The following is a 23317-nucleotide window of genomic DNA, read 5'->3' on the forward strand; positions in this document are numbered from 1 at the left end:
AACAAACACAAATTTCCCCCTGACTTCTTCCTCCCACCAATTCCCTGGTGAGCACAGACTCAATTCCCTGGAGTTCCCCACTAAAGAAAAACTCCAACAGGTCATAAAAAGAAAGCTTTATATAAAAAGAAAGAAAAAGTACATAAAAATGGTCTCTCTGTATTAAGGTGACAAATACAGGGTCAATTGCTTAAAAGAAATATGAATAAACAGCCTTATTCAAAAAGAATACAATTCAAAGCACTCCAGCAACTACACACATGTAACTACAAAAAAACAAACCTATCTTTTTGTACTTACAGCTGGGAAACAGAAGATTAGAAAGCAGGAAATAGAAAAATCCTTCCCATAGCCGAGAGGGACAGATACAAGACAAAGGACTTAGACACAAACTTCCCTCCACCCAGATTTGAAAAAGTCTTGTTTCCTGATTGGTCCTCTGGTCAGGTGTTTCAGGTTACTTCTTTCCAGGTGAAAGAGACATTAACCCTTAGCTATCTGTTTATGACACAGCCCCCCACCGCATCAACTGCCTAGGGTTAGAACAGGAGTCATGTGCAAAGAGGGAGTAAGGTGGAACTCTTCTGCCACCTCCAAGCTTTCCCCAGGTTGAGAAGGGACCATTGCAATGGCATTCTGAAACTGAGGAAAAAAACATTTTATCACTGTGATTCTGGTTCCTATGGCAATTATAATAACTACTTCTGTTTCTTGCTTCCCAGGTTCTTCACCTAACACCATAGAAAGGACCGTTAGCAACTTCCAAATGCCTGACTAATCTCCGGGCCAGGGAAAAGAAGGCCAGAGACAATGTTTGAGGACCTCAGGACAGCATTGCCGAAGAGGGATAAGAAGCCAGAGGAGTGGAGGAAGTTCTTGCAGAGAGAGGACAGAGAACATGGAGAAAGTGACTGACTGAGAGAGGCAGAGGCAGTTCCTGGAATTCATGCAAGAACAGACTGTCTTGATCGAGAACATGATGGCACCATATTCTGCCACAGCCCCACCACCTCAACTCCAACCTACTCCAGCCCTGCAATCCACGGAGAGCAATGTGTACTGGGAGCAGCAGTACCCTTCCCAAAACTCTGGCCACAGGCATTTCCCACCCCACCCACCAGACTGCAAACAGCTCCTTCACACCCATAATGGCAAACAATGGTTTCTTCCCGTGTCACTCCACATGCCAAGGAAAGACACTAGGCAGAAAACCTGCCCGTACATATGCCTGTGACTTGTGCAGCACTAACGTATGCACTTAGTACATTTGTCATGGGCTGCACATCTGCACTGTCAAGTTGTGTAAAGCTTGCCCTGTTATGCACAGTGTGCACTGGTTTATGTTCTAGTTCATGTTACAATGGACACACAGTTTTGATCAATAAATGTTCTTTGCACTATTTGATGTTCAGTAAGTGATTTTTGACAAAAGTTCAATAAACTTTCATAAAATGCCACCTCTTCCAAGCGCATAATAAAATGCCGTTTCCCAAAACTATAGCACAAAGTATTTAAAAAGCAAAATGAACTTTTTTCACTAGTTCATACAGAGCAGTGAAACCCTGCCACAATGCACAATCAAATTACATTGCAACATTTCAGCTCCTAGCCTCAAAGTAGGAGCCCAAGGCATCCCCTGACCTTTTGGCCTTGACAATTTGCTGAAGTATTTCTGAAAGTCTCTGTACCTTTCTCTCCCACTCATGAGCAAGGATCTCTCCCTGCTCCCTCAGATGTGCAAAGCACAGCAAGGCAGTGATCATCAGGCAGCTACTGCACAGCAGCCTCCCACCTCATCATGAGACAACGCCGTCTCCCTTTCAGCCTTCCACGTGCATACTCCAGTGTCATTCTGCAGCTACTCAGGCCAGAGCCGAACAGCTCCCTTTTCCTGTCCCAAGTCTCCTGTAAAAGACTTCATAAGCCAGGGAAGCCCAGGTTGAGCTGAGTCTCCCACACTGATGGGGAATCGCAGCACCATTAATGGCCATAGCCATCCTGGAAGCAAAATTTCCACTTTTCATTAAATAAAGCTGTGCGTTTCAAAAGATCCTGGTAACATGGACTCTCCAGACCAACCCACTTCATATTGGTGAACCTGCCATGGAAGTCAGCCAGGCCTAGGAGCAGCAGGGAAAAATACTCCTTGCTTTTGATGAACTCTGAGGCCTGGGGAGAGGGGCAAAGTATAGGCATATGGCAAAGGCCCTGAAAAATTCAGAAACCCCAGCCATGCAAATCCATCAACAACCTCCTGTGCATTGCCAGGCTCTGTGACCCCGGACATCAGCACATACCTCCGCGACAGCAACCCAGACAGCTGATCTGCCAACACCAAACTGGTTAGCTACTGATCAGTGGTATTGAGGGTGGTGAGCTTCCCGATAGTGATGGTCATGCCCTTCTCCACATTGAGGGCAGCTCTCATGTTGGGACGATGCCACTGCAGCTCGAGGGTTCCTCACAGGATGAGAATGGGCCCTTCCCGAGACATCTGAAGTTCTGCCTCCAGTGCTGGACACCTCAGGCCAGTATCATTACCCTTCCCCCCCACAGCCAGAGCTGGCATCCCAAACCCAGAAACAGCATCCTGTAGGGTGAAACTGCTCCAGAAAAACATTAGTCAAAATTAGCTGCTCAGTTTCATCCTTCTTCTCCTGCTCTACCAAAAATAGCTCAGCAGCACGACAGCTGCCTGCCCAGATGTGTGATCACAAATACATGTGCGGCAGCCTGAACCGCAGTACACAACTGTGTTCCTTCCATGCTGGCTGAAGCAGTTGGAAAATGGCACTGACTTGCAAAAGACAAATGACTCCTGGGATGTGATGAGAGGAATCGGGAATTCGCTGTTCTGACCCCAAGACTCAGAATTCCAGTGCCTTATGGTAGATAACCTACAATGTGCCATAAGAAGCATCCCAGAATGCACAGAGCCCAGCAGCAGGACAGCACCATGAAATACCCGCCTAGAACACTGAGCACCTCTTTTGAAAAGAGTAAATGCCATGTGTACCCTTGGATTCAAAGAAAGGAAGTAAAAGCTGGCCATGTGCACATGATTACTTCAGAATAGTTATTCCACAACTGTTAGTGCACACAGATCTGATCCACCAAACTCCACCATGCAGACAAGCCCGAAGTCATTTCCTTCTGACATCCTACCACTGGCTCCCCCTCTCACACACAGAAAAGCTTCTTGTAAAAATTTACAAAGCTGCTACATTGCCCTCCTTGGGATCCTTGGACGGGGATCTCAAGCCATGGGACAGAGAGTGCACAGAGAGCACCAGTTAGTCCTAAGGCCTCCCTTTTCCCTTTCTTGCCCAGTGTTTAGGTGGATAATGTGACACCACCCAACAGGTGTCTTAAAAGAGAATGTTCCCCTTGGCAGCTCTCCTGGCCGCAGCTGAGGGGGGCACAGCATTAGTGAACCAAAGCACAGGTTTCACCCTCCAACTGTGAGGTTGCACTCCAGACTCTCCAAAGATTGCCAGTCCTCCAGGAGTGGGTGAGGGGTGGAGCTTTTGTTGGTTCTCATGCACACACACACACCATCCCCCCCGAGATAGCCCCAAATCCTTTCCCTGACCCAATTTTTTTTTTGAAGTACTTTGAGGTCATATTTATCCAGCACTCAAGAGCAGGAAGCACAGACCCTGTCCTTGCATGCCTTTCAGTTCACCTATAAAGATAAGCTTTTCAGGCACAATAGACACACCTGATGCTTGGTGCAGCAGGCTAGTTCTTGGCCTGTCCCAAAGAGGAGAGTTCCCCAGCATTAAGCCAAGGGAAAGCAGTGGCTTTTGTTTGCTTTAGTTAGCCAGGTGATGTGGAGGTACAGGAGCTGGCTGTGCGGCCTGGGAGTTTATGTGTTCGGCTCTGTTTGTTTCTCTCTCCAGCCGTGTTTGATCGGGAACAGCACACTCTGAATCTGCCGGCAGTAAACAGCATCACCTACGTCCTCCGCTTCTTGGAGAAACTCTGCCACAACCTGCGCAGCGACAACCTCTTTGGGAACCAACCTTTCACTCTGAACCATATGCAGCACTCCCACGCGTACAGCCACGACAGGTACCTACCAGGTAGGAGCTGGGGCTGGGGGTGGGCTTTCTGGTGTCCCTCGAAGCACCATGTCCTAACCAGACTTTACCCTTCAGCTAAGAGATGGCAGTGGTGTGGACGGCAGAGTCCTGTTTGGGGGTTCACTGCACGACATCTACTGTCACTCACACATATAGGATCCCCAATGCTGCACTTTCTGCCTGTGCTCCTTGATTTCCATTTGTGCTAACAGATCTCCACCCTCTCTGCATCACTCATTCCCTGCATGGCTAATCTGAGAAATGTAACCTGATCTAGGTTACTGATCCATTTAGGAATTAGGGGGAGAGACTTTGTGTAGAGAACAGAAAGGTGATCCCATGCAGTAGGTAAATGGAAAATTTAGCTAAGTCGTACCTAAGTAATTTCTGTCGTGGCTGTGACTCTTGTCTCAGCAAGAAAGCTCAGTTTACAGCTCGGGCCTGGGAGCCACACTGCTTGCATATTGTGCATGGCTTGAGTGTGGCTCTCTTGACATGGCTGATGCTCTCACTGTCTGAAGCAACACATCCTGGGCATGTTGGCTCATGCCACTGTGCAACAGAGACTAGGTTGCAATACAGCTCTGCAATTAAAGTGCTACAAGGTAGACTTCCGGCAAAGCCTAAGTGGTGAGGGATGGAATGCCATGCGAGAGCCCATGGCAGGCTTCTGGAATCCTGCAGAGGGGATGGGAGAGGAAATCCCTCTCAAGCTCTTTGTCTCAAATTCGATAAAGGTTCCAGGGCTAATGGGTCATCCTGTCCGTTTGCTCCACCACTCCAAAATGGGTGAGTGACTAGCTTAGCAGAAGTGAAGGTAGCCCAGGGTTCATACTGGAAACCAGCTACTGTTGGCTAGTGGCTGGGAACTAGGAATCTTCAGTGTGCATACATCCTGGGGGGAAATACAACCCAAATCACAGGTAAATGCAGGCTGGAAACACTTGGGAAGCAGCAGCTTTTCTGGAAACCAAGAGGTCGTTGTGAGCAGTAAAGTGGATCTGAGCTTGCCATGTGAAATGTTGCAAAAAATCAAATACAAATCTGGAGGCATCTCATCACAGATCATCCTGTTAGATGGCCCTCTGAGACTGTTTCTGGCAGGCTGCGAACAGTGCAAGGACCTTAGTATTTGAAAATTGGAGCCATGTTGGAGGGAAGGGCATTTGGAGAAGAGCAACAGTGCTGATGAAGGAGCTGGAGAGAGAGGTTTGAAGAACTCCGGGTATAACTGGGCCAAATAATGACTAAGGGATAGAGAATTTCCTAATTGTCTAAAACCTGCATGTCTGTAAAGGCTGCACAGACTGGAGAGGAGGAATGGTTTGGGGTGAATTGAGATGTGTAACTAGGAGAAACGGCATGAAATTAATTGAAGGAGATAGAATGGCTACAGCACCTAAGGGTTGTGTGCCATCACCAATAGCTCTGATTTTCAAAATTTTGCAAAATGAAAATTAAATTCGAAGCCATCAGGATCCAGGTGGCTCCCAGAGGTTTGCCAGGCAATGTGAGGTTGTACATGGGTCATAAATGATCCATGCAGGACTGAATTTCCCAGGAAGTCTCCATTCCTAAGTAGGGCTTGTTCTCTTTTATAGACAGAAGCAGTTCATTAGACGGCACTCTGCAGGGACCAGGCCGAGGTACAAAGCGATACTCCCAAGATTCCCCTTCATACAGCGCTCCTCTCTCCCCCAAGTTACCAAAGAATGACCGTCACCCTTTGGAAGGTGAGCACAGCATCGCTTCCCAAACCTGGCTCTTTATAGTTACTCTTAACCAGTGTAGCATGATTGGATTTACAATGCCAGATCAACCCTGGGTCCAGCAAGTCTGGTTTTCAGACTCTAGCAGGGGCCAGTGCCTAAGGCTTCATAGGAAGATGAAGAAAATACAGTATCCAAGCCAGTTGCATGGAGCAACCCTATATGACCCCGGCTTTGATCATCTTGTGCCATGAAGCATGAGACTTGACTATCCTTATTTTAGTCTCTATTATTATTATAGATTGTTAACGGTCATAACATGATCCAGGCATTCTTAATCAATCCAACCACCGTATTGTACTCCATGACCACCTGCTATAGGGAGTGCCACAGGTCGACTCTGTGCTAGAGGGAACCTGCTTCCCTTTTCCAGCCATTTTCCCCCCAATATCCTATCCGGTCCCTCAGTCAACACCAATTAGTGCCTGAGAGCTCTACCAGGATTTACCTCAAAGAGCAGCATCCATGAAACCAGCTAAGTAAACCTACCTGCCCAAACCTCTTGGCTCTCGGAGATTTTCTTTTGACTTCTAAACTGCCAGTCACATGAATGCTGGGGAGGATGTGCTGGGCCACATGACCAAATGTAGCTGGATGAAAGCCCTTTCTGGCATTTGGTCCATCTGCCTGTGTGCACACGGGAGATATTTCCAGAGGGCTGATGTAGTTGGAAGCTTTCTCTGCCTAAGGATCTGAGCTGAAAGATCCAGAACTGTAGAGCTTTCTCTGTCAGTCTTTGTGTAATGGAGTAAATATGTTTTAAGCATCCTGTAGCCTTTAGACTAATAGATGTGCAATGCGAATGGCCTTGATGTAAGGATGCAGACTACATTAGCCAGGAATGAGTGTGAGCATCAGTTGCTCTGTTTAAATCTCTGTGTTCAGTAAACATTAGGAATAAAATCTGTGTCTTGGGTCACAGTGAGAATCTGTGCGGGCCATTTTCAGAGGTGAATATGATTTTCTAGCACAGTTCACTGGTCTCTAAGATTGCCTCCGGCCAATAAGTTTCCCAGGGAATAGAAATGAAAGTCACTTTCCTTTCACTCGCTTAACCCTAGCCAAGCTCAAGGCTATTGCTGCATCCAAAGTCTCAGCGTTCAGACTGACATGCAGTGTAGGGTCCAGAAATGCCCCAGTGTTGGGAACGATTAGGATGTAAGGCATCAGGGTGTTCAGTCAGTAGAGTAACAGTCTAGAAATAACTAGCAGCTAATCTGCCCTTCCAGCAATGGGTTCTCCAGCTACAAGAGGGGAAACCCTTGTCTGCACTGCAAAGAGAATGCTTGCTGGTGAGGGTTTCCAGTGCTGAATACAGTTTGGCCCTAACCTCAGTGCTTAAGTGGTGCTAATGCAGTTTGATTTGGGGCTAGGTTTGCAGCTGAATTACCATCAGCCCTAGCTCGATTTGTAGTGTTCACAGGGCCTCAGATGAGCCTGCAGTGTCACTGTTCGAATGGCTCCTCTTCGTTCATTGCACAGGAAATTTGTTTTTCCAACTTTCCTCTTTAAAAAACGGTTCATTTAATTCACCCAGAGAGAAAACAGCCTTTATAATAGGTTTACTTTAAAAGACATTAACATTTGTCATGTATGGTGCAAGATGCAGCACAGTCCAGGTGTTCCACTTTACCTACATGGGGGTCACGTTTGTCATGCGTTGGCAGGTTTGAAAGCTGGGAATTGTGACTGAATGCTGTGCTCGCAGTGTCACTTCAGCACCTCCAGCGTATCAGGGTGGAGGCTTTGGTATGCTTGGAGAATTTGCAGTCCTTCTTCAAAGAGCAGCTTGAATTCTGTGCTGGGACAAATGCATTTGATTCCCCTATACCAGCATTTTTTGTTGTTTTTTTTTTGTTTGTTTGTTTATTTTGTTTTGTTTGGAGTGGGGTGGAAGTTTGAGTAGCCACTCAAACAACTCAGAACTGTTGTAAGAGTCTCTTTGCTGGCCCTGGGAAAAGTTGCTTTTCTGGCCGGTATGGGAAGAGTGTCTTATGATGGCTGCATAGCATAACCTGTAGTACAAAAGCAATGCACCTTGGTCTATTAACCACTTTCTTCTCTTGCAGTTAGACTTAGCAGGTCCTTCACAAAGAGTTGTCTGGAATGGTTCCCTAGGGCTCTGGGCTGGCGGAGCTGACTTTGTCGTGTAGCGGCTGTGCATTCATTAACAGAATCTATCCTGACCATTCAAGACTCTTGCACAAAACATGCACAGTAATGTGCACAGCAGAGGAGGGTATCCCAGGGCATTAGATGCACTTGCTTCAGCTGTAAATCATCCCTACGAACATCATATAAACCATCCAGATGATACAGCCCACCTTCCCCCCATCTCGTCCCCAGCCTTCCCCCATCGCCTGGGGAAAAGGGGAACCTAGCAGGTGCCCCAGAAGTCAGTAAATCCTGGCTCAAGTCGAGCTGGAGAGAAAGTGAATTCCAATCCTGTGGGCCTGCATCGAGAACACCCTGCTGCCCGCTCCCACCCTCCCACTGGCACCAGGGGAGCGGTAGTGTGAGTGCGTCCATTGATCGCAGCTGCACAGGCCTTGCTCAAGCTCAGCAGCCATGTTACTAGCTGCAGTAACGTTCTATCCCTGCTAAGACCCCAGCTGCATTGCAGGGCCTCCCCACCTCTATTTGCTAGACCCTCGGGGAAGTCTTATTTTCAGTGGGGAGAACTACAGCCTGTTGGGCACGTTACTGAGCCCAGTTCTGTATATGCATAGAGCCCTCCTGGTAGATGGAAAGGGACAGTGGCTGATGGTTAATGGCACTTTGGTGCTAGAGCCAGCCTGACAGCGGCAGTGACAACGGCACGTGTCGTTATTAGAACTAACCCTGGTGATTGATGAAGAGAGCTGGGTGCTGTCTGTGTCTGGGGAAAGCCTGTGCCAGTGTCCATAAAAGGCCTGTGTCAACAACTGGAAAACCCGAGCAAAGCCAGTCAACTGGGCCCGTCCCTTGAGGGTTAGTGCCTGCAGCAAGGGAATGACCCAGAATGGGCGCAACCCAGTCCTATGACTCTGGGTCCCAAGCCAACACCTCCTTCCACTCAGCCGTTCTTAGAGCAAGGACTTAACCCTTGACTGCTAGGGGCCAGCAGTAAGGATAAGCACAGCAGGCAAGGCTTGTGTCCCATATGGGCTCTGGGCGCCACTGCCAGTTCTGTCTTCCTCTCAAGCAGCAGAACCTGTGTGTGTGTGTGTGCGAGAGAGAGAGAGTGAAGAATGGGTGGGGGGAGGGGGGGCCAATTCACTCCCTGGCCCAATTCCCCCACCCAACAGGGGGCTGAGATGGTGCTCAGTTGGGACGGAGGGTTCACATTAGTGGATGATAGCAAGGTAATGGGGAGAGCAGGAAAGAACAAATGCCTTTAACCCAGATTGTCCCAGAGCTCTTGTTCTCACTGGTGGAATTGTGAACCAGAGAAGGAATTCCCCTTCTGCGTGGATTTGGGGAACACTTCCAAATCTTATTCAGACCAGGCGACTTTCCACCCTTGTCTGCCACTGGCAGACAAAGGAAGGAGCTCATGGAAGCAGCAGGAGGATGAGAGTGTGCAGGGTGGGACTGGTGTTGATGCTACAAAAGAAACAGGTAGTGCGCACATCTTGGTATGGACCATAAACGCAGCTAACTGGTGCTCAGGAGCAGCAGGACTGAAACTTGCTAGACAAACATCCCGTTGCAGCACTTAGTAAATGACCCCTTTCTGTCTGATTTCTCCAGCACACTGTACAGGGAATGCTGCTGTTGCTGTATAGAATTGTAACTGTGTACTGCATACGCCGTATTGGTTCTGACTGCAGCTTGGTGTCTTACAGGTGAAACCTTTGTTCTGGGAGACGGCCTCCCAGGTCCCCTGGAACCTCGCCTGGACCCAATGGACTCTGCCCTGAACTCTGTCAACTCATCCAGTCCCAGCAGGAACTGCAGAGACTATCGCTTGCAGGGATACAGGCATCTGCACCAGCCTTCTAGCCTTACTCAGGGCAATGCTTCTGCCTTGCATAGGCTTAGCTCTGGGGGTAAGTCATCCGTCCAAGGCTCTTCGTTTGGCAATATGGAGCTTTGCTAGCTCCCATTACAGCTTTCTAATGCCGGCAAGTACCCGAGACTGACCTCTCCATTGTCAGTTAAACAGGCAGTTTGTTAGACATACGTTCTAGAGATGGATGGTACGTTGCTGGGTGGAGTTGTGGGTGGACAGTCAGTGAACGGCTTGGTGACTGAATCGGGATGTGGAGATCAGGGGCTGAATGAGTAGAAATGATGAGTTAGGTGTTGATTAATAGGTTGGGGTGTGTAAGTTGAAGCAGTTCAGATGATGAATCGATTGCTGAATAGATGGGGATTTGAGAGGTGATAGCTGAATGGATTTGGAAGCAGCTAAAGTGAGGAGAACTGACTAGTTAAGTTATGAATGAGGACATGCGAGGTGGATGTGTGGACAGATGGGATGCATGTTGGCCAGCTGATGAGTGGATGAGATGAACCTAGTTGGGTGGGTGCTTGCCGATCACTAGTGAAACATCAGTTATATTGTGATATATATAAAATAACTGGTATGTAGGACAGGTGCAGCGAAGCTGCTAAATGCAGTAAATCCGCATGTGTGCCAAATCCATCTGTTCGTAATGAAATGATGTGTGATTGTGTGCATAACATCACCAAGGCTGTGAGGGTTAAAACCAGCAACAATACTGCACACTTAGGAGTTGGGTCCCCTTCTCCATGGCATTGTGCACAGCTAACACCGACACCCAAGAGTCGAGATGCTGCGGGTTTCTGTGGATGACAGCTCCTCGTGAGGCAGACATGGCAGATGAAGCACTAGAAGGTAGCAGAGCGCACAGAGGGGCTGCAGCTCAGTGGAGAATTGGGTGCAGCATGTACAAACAGAGACTCTGTTAACGGCATGTTAAGGTTGAACAATTCAGTGCTCAGGAGACAGGAAATGAGAGCTGGACATTCAGCCTTCAATCTGCCTGTGCGTATGTTATAACGCAGGCTTTACTTATAGGGACACATTTTTTTAATTAGCTGCATATGTGCCATTAAGATAAGCAGTGATCAGATTTAACAGCTGCATTGTAATGCATATGCTCAAGAAGATAGAGCTACAGTATCGCGTTTACCCTTTTCTTGGCATTTCCTGACCCTTGAGTGCTTACCCATGGAAGCTTTAGTTGCTTTAAACGTATTTTTTGTATTTCTTGATTATTTTTAATAAATGAAAAGACCCCAGTTCTCTAATGGGTGCCAGTTGGCAAAGGCGAGCTTGACAAACCGTGGGCTTCGTGGGCATTTGACGGTTCAGTCGTGTCTGTAGGTGTTGCATTGCCAGACCTGGGCATGTAGTTTCCCTTAGAAATGTGCGGTTCAAGGACTCCTTTACAATCAGGGTCGGCTCCAGGCACCAGCATTCCAAGCTGGTGCTTGGGGCAGCATTCTGCAAGGGGCGTCAGTCCCTGTTGTTTTGCCCCCAAGCAGCGCGCTGAGTTGCCACTGCGGACGACGGGGGCAGTCCGTGTGCCCTTACGACAGCAGGTGCATTTCCACGGCAGCGGCAGTTCAGGGGCAGCTTCTGTTTTTAGCTGTCCGAGGTGGCTTCAGCTAAACATAGAAGCTGCAGCTGAATTGCCACCACCATGGAAACGCACCTACTGCCCTAAGGGCACAAGGACTGCCCCTGCCGCCCATGGCGGCAATTCGGCGCACTGCTTGGGGCGGCAAAAACTCTAGAGCCGGTCCTGTTTACAATGCACAAACTCCTCCCCCTGCCAGCTGTGCTGTTCCCTTCTTGTCCCTCAAAACTGGAACTTTTCTCTCTGTTAAATTGAAAACATTAAGTCAGTTTAAATTTGGCAAAAATAATGTCTGCACATTCCAAATAACCCCTCAATGTAGTGGGAGAAACAAGGAGGCTGAATTGCTGGAGCAGAGCATAGTGAAAGGCAGCAATGAGGCAGGCTCCAACGGCTGATGCTTTGACAGTCCTCCCCATGGCAGACAGGTGCACGTTGTCTCTCTCAGTGCCTACCTCCTAGTGGAGTGAAAAATCTGCTTTACTTGCCCAGGGAACCACTTTCAAACATTTGTTAGTCTGTAAAAACAAACCAAAGTTTTCCGACTTAGCAAGTGCAGTCAGTGAGCAACAGGGCCAGGCCAAGGGTCAGACCTCTCCTCTTTTTGCCACAGTTCTGTTCAGCTCTTTAGAGAAAAGCTATTCCCTTCACTCACCCATAGCTCAGAAACAGCACAAGGGATCTTGAGATGCTGTGCAGAACTCTTTACCTTCAGGAAGAGACCAAGGAGGAGTTGAGTGCTCCCTGCAAAGGCTGGTGTTGGTTAGCTTACAGCAGCACCACTATGGTAATGAGGATATGGAGGTAGATATTACCACATCTGAGGTAAAAGCCAAACTCAAACAGCTTAATGAGATGAAATCGGGGGACCCAGAGAATCTTCATCCAAGAATATTAAAGGAACTGGCACATGAAATTGCAAGCCCATTAGCAAAAATTTTTAATGAATCAGTAAACTCAGGGGTTGTACCATACGACTGGAGAATTGCTAACATAGTTCCTATTTTTAAGAAAGGGAAAAAATGTAATCCGAGTAACTATAGGCCTGTTAGTTTGACATCTGTAGTATGCAAGGTCTTGGAAAAAATTTTGAAGGAGAAAGTAGTTAAGGACATTGAGGTCAACGGTAAATGGGACAAAATACGACATGGTTTTACAAAAGGTAGATCGTGCCAAACCAACCTGATCTCCTTCTTTGAGAAGGTAAGAGATTTTTTAGATAAAGGAAACACGATGGATCTAATTTACCTCAGTTTCAGTACGGCATTTGATACAGTTCCACATGGGGAATTATTAGTTAAATTGGAAAAGATGAGGATGAATATGAAAATTGAAAGATGGATAAGGAACTGGTTAAAGGGGAGACTACAATGGGTCATACTGAAAGGTGACCTGTCAGGCTGGAAGGAGGTTACTAGTGGAGTTCCTGAGGGATCGGTTTTGGGACCAATCTTATTTAATCTTTTTATTACTGACCTTGGCACAAAAAGTGGGAATGTGCTAATAAAGTCTGCGGATGACACAAAGCTGGAGGGTATTGCCAATACAGAGAAAGACCAGGATATCCTACAGGAAGATCTGGATGACCTTGTAAACTGGAGTAATAGTAATAGGATGAAATGTAATACAGAAAAGTGCAAGGTCATGCATTTAGGGATTAATAACAAGAATTTTGGTTATAAATGGGGGACACATCCGTTGGAAGTAGCAGAGGAGGAGAAGGACCTTGGAGTATTGGTTGATCACAGGATGACTATGAGCCGCCAGTGTGATATGGCCGTTAAAAAAGCTAATGTGGTCTTGGGATGCATCAGGCGAGGTATTTCCAGTAGAGATAAGGAGGTGTTAGTAACATTATACAAGGCACTGGTGAGACCTCATTTGGAATACTGTGTGTAGTTCTGGTCTCCCATGTTTAATAAGGATGAATTCACACTGGAACAGGTACAGAGAAGGGCTACTAGGATGATCCAAGGAATGGAAAACCTGTCTTATGAAAGGAGACTGAAGAGCTTGGCTTGTTTAGCCAAACCAAAAGAAGGCTGAGGGGAGATATGATTTCTCTCTATAAATATATCAGAGGAATAAATATCAGGGAGGGAGAGGAATTATTTAAGTTTAGTATCAATGTAGACACAAGAACAAATGGATATAAACTGGACACTGGGAAGTTTAGACTTGAAATTAGACGAAGGTTTCTACCATTAGAGGAGTGAAGTTCTGGACCAGCCTTCCAATGGGAGTAGTGGGGGCAAAAGACATATCTGGCTTCAAGACTAAGCTTGATAAGTTTATGGAGGGGATGGAATGATGGGATAGCCTAATTTTGGCAACTAAGTGATCTTTGATTATTAGCAGGTAAATATGCCCGATGGGGTGAGATCTGAGTTACTACAGAGAATTCTTTCCTGGGTGCTGGCTGGTGAGTCTTGCCCACGTGCTCAGGGTTTAACTGATTGCCATATTTGGGGTCGGAAGGAATTTTCCTCCAGGGAAGATTGGCAGAGGCTCTGGAGGTTTTTCGCCTTCCTCTGCAGCGTGGGGCACAGGTCAGTGCTGGAGGATTCTCTGCACTTGAGGTCTTTAAACCATGATTTGAGGACTTCAATAACTCAGACATAAGTTAAGGGTTTGTTACAGGAGTGAGTGAGTGGGTGAGATTCTGTGGCCTGCATTGTGCAGGAGTCAGACATAGATGACCATAATGGTCCTTCTGATCTTAAGTCTATGAGACAGAGGTCCCCAAACTATGGTGTGCGCACCCCCCGAGAGGGGTGCAGAGGAACTTTTGAGGGGCATGGCTGGGCCCAGGCTAGATCCCATGGTGAGCAGGGAGGGAATGCCACCCACTCTGCTGGCCCCAGCTGCCAGTTGTCCAGGTTGCCTGTGTCTCAGCTGCCGACTCCACCCCCAGCTGTGGCCCCAGTCCTTGACCTTCTTACCCCATCTGTGTCCTCTCCCCACTCCCCCCCCACCGAGCTGCAGCCCCAGCTTGGGGAGTGAGGTGGTGTGGGCGGAGTAAGAGGGGCAAAGGTATAAAGTTTTGGGGACCACTGTGGTAGGAGCTTCCCAAACACCCAGAAAGTCCCGGATTAGAGTGATCAGGCTTTTGTTCACTGTCCTTGTTCTGCTTTGTTTACATTTTCCATCCTCCTCTGTAATTCAGACCCCCTTTCCACCCCATCCCAGAGTTCCCAAGGGCCTGGAATTGATAAGAAACAAGTGGATAAGTAAGCAGGGACAGAGTTTTGTGAGACCCTGAAAAAAATTGCACAAGCTCTGAAGCTGATGCAGCCTAGAAGGGAGGCAGTCTCGGCGTTCAGGCTGGGGGTCAGAACGGTGGGCAAGGAGGATGACCTCACCAGCTGAGCTGGATGAAGCAGGGTGAAGGTGTCTCTGATGACATGATGTCAGCAAAGAGGAAGTGCTCAGCTGTGTGACGAGCAGCAGAGCAGGCGAGTGGGATGAGGGTGGAGCCGGGCCAAGGAAAGGCTGTTGGAGCCCTTGGCAAGGACAGAATCCAGATTCCAGAATGGAGCTGCAGACAGCAGCTGTGAATGATGCACTGAATGAACTGGGAAGAGAAAGAAAAGGAGGGAGACGGGGTAGTAGTTGGAAACGCAGCTGGGCGCAGGACACCATGCTGAGCAGGGACTGTTGCAGCAGAGAGGGGAGGGCAGAGAAATCAGACAAGAGAGGCAGAAGGCGATATGGTCACAGGCACCTGGAGGGGATTGGAAGAGGGGAGCCTGCAGCTCTAGGGAGAACTGGAGGGTACTTTGTTGACCCTGCAAGAGAAAAGGGACAGCTCAGGCCCTGGCAGGTGCGTTCTTAACATGGTATCTGGCAGTGGTTCAGAAAGGATGAGACAGAAACGGGGAGGGGGTAAATCAACCTTAACTCCATCCCGTCCGCCCTGGCGCTGTGCTACCCTCAGCCCTAATTCCAACCCCCGTCCGCCCTGGCGCCGTGCTACCCTCAGCCCTATTCCCCCCCCGTCCACCCCCGCGCCCTGCTGCCCTCAGCCCTAATTCCTCACCCCCGTCCATGCCAGCACCCTGCTGCCCTCAGCCTTCATCCCACCCCCGCCTGCCCCAGCACCCTGCTGCTCTCAGCCTTCATCTCCCCCCTATCCGCGCCAGCACCCTGTTTCTCTAAGCCTTCATCCTACCCCCATCCGCGCCAGCATCCTGCTGCTCTCAGCCTTCATCGCACCCCATCTGCCCCAGCGCCATGCTGCCCTCAGCCATAATTCCCCAGTGCCCTGCTGCCCTCAGCCTTCATCTCACCCCCGTCCATGCCAGTGCCCTGCTGCTTTCATCCCGCCCCCATCCGCCCCAGCGCTCTGCTGCCTTCAGCCTTCATCCCACCCCTGTTCTTGCCAGCGCCCTGCTGCCCTCAGCCTTCATCCCATCCCTGTCTGCGCCAGCACCCTGCTGCCCTCAGCCTTCATCCTGCCCCCATCCGCCCCAGCCCGCCCTGCTGCCTTCAGCCTTCATCCCATCCCTGTCTGCGCCAGCACCCTGCTGCCCTCAGCCTTCATCCTGCCCCCATCCGCCCCAGCCCGCCCTGCTGCCTTCAGCCTTCATCCCATCCCTGTTCTCGCCAGCGCCCTGCTGCCCTCGGTGTTCATCCCACCCCCATGCACTCCAGCGCCGTGCTGCCCTCAGCCCTAATTCTCCACCCCCATCCACCCCAGCGCTCTGCTGCCCTCAGCCTTCATCCCCCCCCGTCCGCCCCAGCACCCACCTGCCCTCAGCCCTAATTCCCCACCCCCATCCACGCCCGCCCTGCTGCCCTCAGCCTTCATCCAACCCCCGTCCGCACCAGCACCCTCTGCCCTCAGCCCTAATTCCCCACCCCCATCCACGCCAGCGCCCTGCTGCCCTCAGCCTTCATCCCACCCCTGTTCTCGCCAGCGCCCTGCTGCCCTCAGCCCTAATTCTCCACCCCCATCCGCCCCAGCGCTCTGCTGCCCTCAGCCTTCATCCCACCCCCGTCTGCTCCAGCGCCCTGCTGCCCTCAGCCTGCATCCCGCCCCCGTCTGCCCCAGCACCCTGCTGCCCTCAGCCCTCATCCCGCCCCGTGCCCTGCTGCCCTCAGTCTTCATCCTGCCCCCATCCGCCCCAGCACCTTGCTGCCCTCAGCCTGCATCCCGCCACCATCCGCCCCACCACCCTGCTGCCCTCAGCCTCATGCCGCCCAGCGCCCTGCTGCCTCAGCTTCATCCCGCCCTCATCCGTTGCCAGCACCCTGCTGCCCTCAGCCTTCATCCCACCCCCGTCTGCCCCAGCACCCTGCTGCCCTCAGCCCTAATTCCCCACCCCTGTCCACCCCAGCGCCCTGCTGCCCTCAGCCCTAATTCCCCGCCCCCGTCAGCCCCAGTGCCCTGCTGTCCTCAGCCTTCATTCTGCCACTGTCAGCCCCAGCGCCCTGCTGCCCTCAGCCTTCATCCTGCCCCGTCCGCCCCAGAGCCCTGCTGCCCTCAGCCTTCATCCTGCCCCCGTCCGCCCCAGAGCCCTGCTGCCCTTCAGCTTTCATCCCGCCCTCGTCTGTGCCAGCGCTCTGCTGCCCTCAGCCTTCTATCCCCGGCCCAGCACCCTGCTGCCCTCAGCCTTCATCCCGCCCCAGAGCCCTGCTGCCCTCAGCTTTCATCCCACCCCTGTCCGCCCCAGAGCCCTGCTGCCCTCAGCCCTCATCCCACCCCCGTCCGCCCCAGCACCCTGCTGCCCTCAGCCCTCATCCCGCCCCCGTCCGCCCCAGCGCCCTGCTGCCCTCAGCCCTCATCCCGCCCCCGTCCGCCCCAGCGCCCTGCTGCTCTCAGCCTTCATCCTACACCCGTCTGCACCAGTGCCCTGCTGCTCTCAGCCCTAATTCCCCACCCCCGTCCGCCCCAGTGCCCTGCTACCCTCAGCCCTCATCCCGCCCCCGTCCATGCTATCACACTGCTGCCCTCAGCCCTACCTCCCAGCTCGTGTCTATTTCAGCGCTGTGTGGATCTCCACCCTTTCCCCCCAGCACTCTCCTCACCAGCACTGTGCTGACATCAGCCATAATGCTGATGCTCTAACTGTTTCTCTCTCATTGTCTCACTCTTCAGGGTCTGATAGATACCTTGGACCTAGAGACACCTCCCGGCTAAACAGCCGAGACCCCTCTTCCTGGACAGTGGAGGATGTGATGCATTTTGTACGAGAAGCTGACCCACAGCTGGGACCCCATGCTGATCTCTTTCGAAAACACGTAAATATATCTGTGTGTATGTCCAGCTGGAGGGCCGGATACTCCCGGTGTAAATCGGGGTGCTCCAGTGACGTTAACTCTCACAGTCATAGAGATGGAGGCAGAAAAGCGTGGGTTAGATGCTGAAGTCCAGCTCTCTGGCCAGTGCAGGGTCACCCCCAACGTACATTTACTAGGGCTGTGTTTGGAGAGATCTAACCTAGCCTTGCCAGAGTCTTCAGCACCGAAAAAGCCTGTGCCACTTATTATTTACTCCCTTTACTGAAATAATGGTCACTCCTGGAACCTTGAAATGCACCTCCCCTGTGGGGAAATGTCTCCTTCATGGTGAATCCCATTGAATGTCAGCAAATTGCTGGTCAAAAGACCCTTCCTCTCACACAGGACAGGTTTGTGTGTCTTTGTGTAGCTCTGTTAAATGTAAAACCCTGCAGTAATTCACTGAGAAGGGTATATGGTTAAAATGACAACAAGGTTGGAAACCCCAACCCTAAGGTTCCAGCAGGCACTTGTTACTTTCTACTATCCTTTCACATCCTAAAGGGTAATGCAGGTGCAGCCAGAAAAACAAGACAAGACTGTGCTGTGTGCACCTGAACCTGGGAGGTGCTGAGCACCTGGCCATGTTTCAGCAGAGCATTTAAGCACATGCTGAATTCCAAGTGGTGCTACTCAGATGCTTACATGCTCTCTGGGAATGGGGTTGGAATCCCCCAGCAGGCCTTTACGTTCCCTGAGGGCAGGTTGCAGCTGCAGGTTGAAAGTTGCATGTCCTGACTGCTGGTGACTTCCTTAAATTTTGTGATCTCGTCCTTTTGAGGAGGCACATTGGCAGCTGCTGGTGCTTGGTGGGAGACACTTTTATCAGTTGATGGTACAGATGGCTCTGAAATGGGAAGATACTTCTCAAATTATATGAGAAGAGTGCCTGGTGCTTTACCAAGGGTTAACGCCACAGGCGCTGGGTCTGCAGTTCTGAGAAATGTTTTCATGACCAAAAAAAGTGACTATTTGCAGGATAGTGCAGATTGGACTGGAAGTTTCAGAGCACTCAAATCACAGTAGCTGTTGATTGGGTTTAGGTTGAGTGGTTTGTTGTTAGGGGATTTTTGTGTGTGTGTTTCAGTGAGGCATCTAAAATCTCCCCCTGGAAACTGTCCCAGTGACAGCTTCTTGTCCGTTCAGAGCTCGTGGCCTAGCCAGGCACAGAGAATGATGAGTGATGATGTCACAAGGTGGGGGCCAGTAATAAGTTGCTAAATTTAGCAGATGCCCACTGAGCGTGCTCAGAAGTGATTCTTCAGTCACTTTGAACCAGGTGTTCCCACCCTCTCGTGCTCAGGGAGGGTTTTGTCCAGCTCAGGTTTCACGCTTCAGGCACGTTTGACATACATGGTGTGGGACTGGCTGACAATGTGGACTGTAGCCAGACTCTACCTCCAGCAGGGGGAATCACAGGAAGTGAAGTTTGCTCAGCCTTTCCAGAAACCTGCCCCGGCCCGGCAGAGACCTGCTGCTGAGGGGGTTGAATGTTTGTTCCCTTAGGCTACCGCCTGAAATTAAAGGGGGGTACACTGATGTTTGTGTCTGGCCACCCAGGGATGAGCTGACAGTTGTATTAGCTGTAACATGACTCAGCACTCAATGCAGGCGGCCCCTCAGCAGTGCTTTGAGCCTTAGGTCTCGTGCAAGCAAGTATGATTCTGGTCAGCTCCTCTTCCCACGGGGAGAGCTTTGCCTGCTACCCAGGAAGGGCTAGATCAGGGGAGGTGGGGCATAGTAAATAAATCCGAAACAAAGGAAAAATTGAGGAGAACAATTGTGGGGTTAAGGCACTGGACTGGGAGTCAGGAGGCCAAGGTTTAATTTCTGGCTGTGGCACAGATCCACTGTTGTGGCCTTAGCAAGTCACCTGATCACTCCATGCCTCTGTTTGCTCACTGCAGAATGGGAGGGCAGCCTTTGGCTCCCGTACATGGGGTGCAGTGAGGCTAAAGTGAGTGATGCTTGTAAGTGTGTTGAAATGCTTGGGTGAAAGGCACTACAAAAGTGCAGGTTAATGCAGTTAATAACCATGGGAAGTAAAGAACTCCAGCAAGCATTGCATCCTGCTGACTCTGGCCTGTCTCTTGGACAGAACCACTCAGAAGAACCAGGATTTTAAATCCCATCTTTGGACAGACTTCCTCTCCGAGTGAGGGACAGAGGGGAATCTGAAGATGAAAACATTATCATACAAAGCCCATAAAGTAATTCATTCTACTCCTCAAAATAGCACAGCCCAAAGTGCTTGTGGGATGGAATTTGGTGTTTGACACAAGCCAACATCCCTGTTCGGCTGTCTTGTGGGAGTCCTCAGAGTAGCTGTTTAATCAGTTTCACAATCACATTCACCTTTGTACTTTCAGAATTCATTTGGGGGGGCATGTCGGCTTTCCATGCTAACCCCACTGCACATTGCCAGCAGGCCAGCCCTTCCTCAGGAGTGAGGGGAAAAGGCAGACTCTTGGGGTTTAGCAGCCACTGCCCAGACCTGACAGGGCCCCAAGCATCCAACATGTTACTTCCCTTTCCCCGGGCAGTCACCCACCTGCACGTGGCACCACAGCAATGGCTGACATGGAAGGGGGGTTCCGTCTGGGCGTGACAGGAGGCACATTCTCTTTCCTGACTTCCTCCTGTGCAGTAGTGGCTACAGGAGCCTTGTTTCTCGCTGGTTTCACAGAGACATGAGGCTGTTCTTTGCAGGGACAAACCTGGGTATCTTTAGGAACAGCTGGAAACAAAGGGTGGGGGGGAGTCAGTATCATGTGGGCAGCCAGGTGGGTCTTTAACAGCCCCCATGGACCGCAGACCACAGCTTAGAGCTGCTCTAGTGCATGCCCCGAGAGCCCTCAAATACCCCCAGTTCCCCCTTATGAATGGAGTGTGCCTCAGCAAACCATCCCTGTTGTCTAACAGCCCCAGCCACGGCATGCTTTGAGTGTCCTTGATCAGCCCCCTCCAGATACCCCAGTTAAATAGAGGCACAGCTCAGGTGGGAGAGAGCTGAGAGGCAGTGGACAGAGGAAGATTGTAGCAGCTGTGATTTCCTTTTGGGGCTGAAGATGAGGTGGGGGAGACAGAGGGTGTCACTGCAAGGAATGTCGTGCTCTCTTGGACCCTGTCTTTCTCCTTCTGAACAGTAGCTCTTCCCCGCCAGGCAGTGGCACCTGAGCCAGCCTCACAGTAGGAATTACCTGCCCCCTGGTATGTCGGGTCATTCTCGTTGGGCCCAGGACGGGCAGATGGGAAGGATTCCTGCCCATTGGAGTGGCTGGGCTGGGTTGGTTGGAGCTGCAGGGCAGTGGGTTGGGAGGGAATGCCTTGGAAGTGGCTGACGCAGACGCTTGCTGGGCTGGCATCAGTCAAGTGTTCCCATGGGGTTTATAAGAACCTAGTGAATTGTAGGGAAGGAAAACCTGCCCAGCCCTGGTGCCAGCATCCTTTAGTGCCGCCCCCCACAGTACTCCTGGGAAAGCGAGTTCCAGGGGTGCCCTGGCTAAGCCAAGCAGTGATTTGGGGCTAGTGATGGCGCCAGGCAGTGCCAGGTTTGTAGGGCAGAGCAGGCCTCACTAACACTGATCTTCTCTTGCTCCCTGATGCCAGGAGATCGACGGCAAAGCCTTGCTTCTGCTGCGGAGTGATATGATGATGAAGTACATGGGGCTGAAGCTGGGTCCGGCGCTGAAGCTCACCTACCACATTGACAAACTTAAGCAAGGCAAGTTCTGAGAGGACTCTTTGCGGGACAGCTCGTGAGAATGCCGGGCTCCTGGCCACACCCAGAAGCGCCCCCCTGCAGACTGGTACGCATGCATACACCGCTGGCGCAGACGGCCCAGAAACACCTGCAGATCACTATATGGATCCATCAACCACCCTTCTTCCACTGTCAGGACCACAGTGGGCACGTGAAAGGAGACAGACAATTTGTTAGCTCCCCAGGGACCAAACAGAGCTTGACTCATGGACTTCCTGACGCAAACAGAAGAACCCCTTCCGTGCTCCCCCGCTGACGCTCGTCTGCAGAGCCAGTTCCTCTGCACCCAAGGGGACAAAGACACACTGTGTTTCAGAGTTCTTCAGCACTCTGGGCTTCTGTGGTGCTGGATCCTTTCCCCTTTGTTCCCCTGCAGGAGTGCGACTCTCTCATGTCTTTCCTCTGCCCCCGTTCCCTTGTCTCTCCTGGCTGTCTGGTCGGGCCTAGCCTTGTTTCCTCACTCTATATCAGATGAACAGCTCTGCTGCAGATCCTACGATGCTGGCATTTTCCATGCCGCCATGCCAGGCTGGGCAGGACAGGCTGTGAGAACCCAGCTCCTGGAGTTACAAATCCACTCTGAGTAACACTATGGCAAGCTTACAAGACTGTGCACCCTGTTCCCAGCCTTCTGTGAAGGGCTGTATGCCGGGGACTGCAGCCCAGAGCATGGTCACACAAGCCTGCTAGTCCTGCTGTCTTGACAGAGCAGCCTTTCCCCCTGCCCCGGGGGGCCTGTAGCTGGTGGACTTCCTCATGCTGGCGATGCCAAGGTGGCAATTCCTTTGTATTTATTTCTGACAAGGAGGGAAGCTCAGCTGGGGCAGACACGGACTGATGCCTTCCCAGTTAGCATGGGCTGTGGGCTAGAAGGGCTGGGCACCCTGTTGAATTCTTCTCTCTTTTTAAGGTGTCATCTGTTTAGGAAACAACAATGAAATGTTTTTATATCTATTATGAAATCGCAACCCTCAGAGCTCTTTACCCAGCAATGTAAAGGTTCGTCTGTCCAGATGGTACTGTTAGAATGGCCTTACCTCTCCATTTCATTCTGTCAACCATCAGCAGGTTCCAGGGGTGTGTGACCAGGGCTGGCTGTGTGACAGCAGGATCACAACTTCTGGGAAGGCCATCCCTCTCTCTGCCCTTCCTGGGCCTGTCCCAGCTCCTGCCCGGCACAGCTTGTTTCAAGCTGTTTAATGTATTTATTTGTGATGGCACTTGAGCAGTGACCCACTGTCCCATGTCTGAGTTGCTGCAGCTGTAGAGAAAGGAGGTGGAGAAGAACCTAGCCAGGTGCCCTACACCTGCCGTGGGGCAGGAACCTGCTGTCTAGGAAGCCAACGGAACTTTTTCATGAACTCCGATGGAAGCAGGCTCTTCTTCACAGATATTAGAGCCCTGCAATGGAAAACAAGGACTGGATAATACCCCGCACAATCTCACTGCCTGGGATGTGACAAGCAGAGGGAAGAGCTGCCATGCCTCTTGGTGTGCCCATGAGTCAGCTCCGAGGGCATGGTGGGGCTTGAGCACTGGCCTGCTAGCCATACGCTGAGAACATGGCCCAAAGGGACAGGATGTAGGGAAATGTCCATCACAAGCACTTCTTTCCTCTCCTGCCTTTCCCTCTCGCCGTCTGTCCTCCCCCAGCCAGGGGCTCCCTGGGTCAGAGTGCCACGGGAGCTCTTATGTGGCTCTGCTTTACCCCTAAGGGGAAATTGGAAAGAAAACCCAAACATAATAAAAGGCTATTTGTAAAACAAGGTCTCTGCTAAATCCTAGCGGCTGTCCCCAGAATAGCACGACGAACCAGGCGAGGGGCTC

General features: G+C 50.9%; 1 protein-coding gene across 5 annotated transcripts in view; it reads left to right on the forward strand.

Annotated features, from left to right (window-relative positions):
- SCMH1 (Scm polycomb group protein homolog 1) overlaps positions 1 to 23253 on the forward strand; it is a 111261-nt gene extending 88008 nt beyond the window's left edge. For 4 of the 5 annotated variants that reach the window (XM_030538752.1, XM_030538754.1, XM_030538753.1 and 1 more), the window contains 5 exons: positions 3903 to 4085; positions 5687 to 5818; positions 9682 to 9885; positions 17546 to 17688; positions 21337 to 23253. In XM_030538752.1, the coding sequence (XP_030394612.1) occupies positions 3903 to 4085; positions 5687 to 5818; positions 9682 to 9885; positions 17546 to 17688; positions 21337 to 21462 (788 nt within the window). In that variant the 3' untranslated portion in view covers positions 21463 to 23253. The remainder of the gene's footprint in view (positions 1 to 3902; positions 4086 to 5686; positions 5819 to 9681; positions 9886 to 17545; positions 17689 to 21336) is intronic. The other variant, XM_030538755.1, reaches the window with a different exon arrangement.
- Positions 23254 to 23317: the final 64 nt, after the last annotated feature.

The sequence above is a fragment of the Gopherus evgoodei genome, chromosome 20 (genome assembly GCF_007399415.2).
Source record: "Gopherus evgoodei ecotype Sinaloan lineage chromosome 20, rGopEvg1_v1.p, whole genome shotgun sequence".
In the NCBI taxonomy this organism is placed as follows: Eukaryota; Metazoa; Chordata; order Testudines; family Testudinidae; genus Gopherus; species Gopherus evgoodei.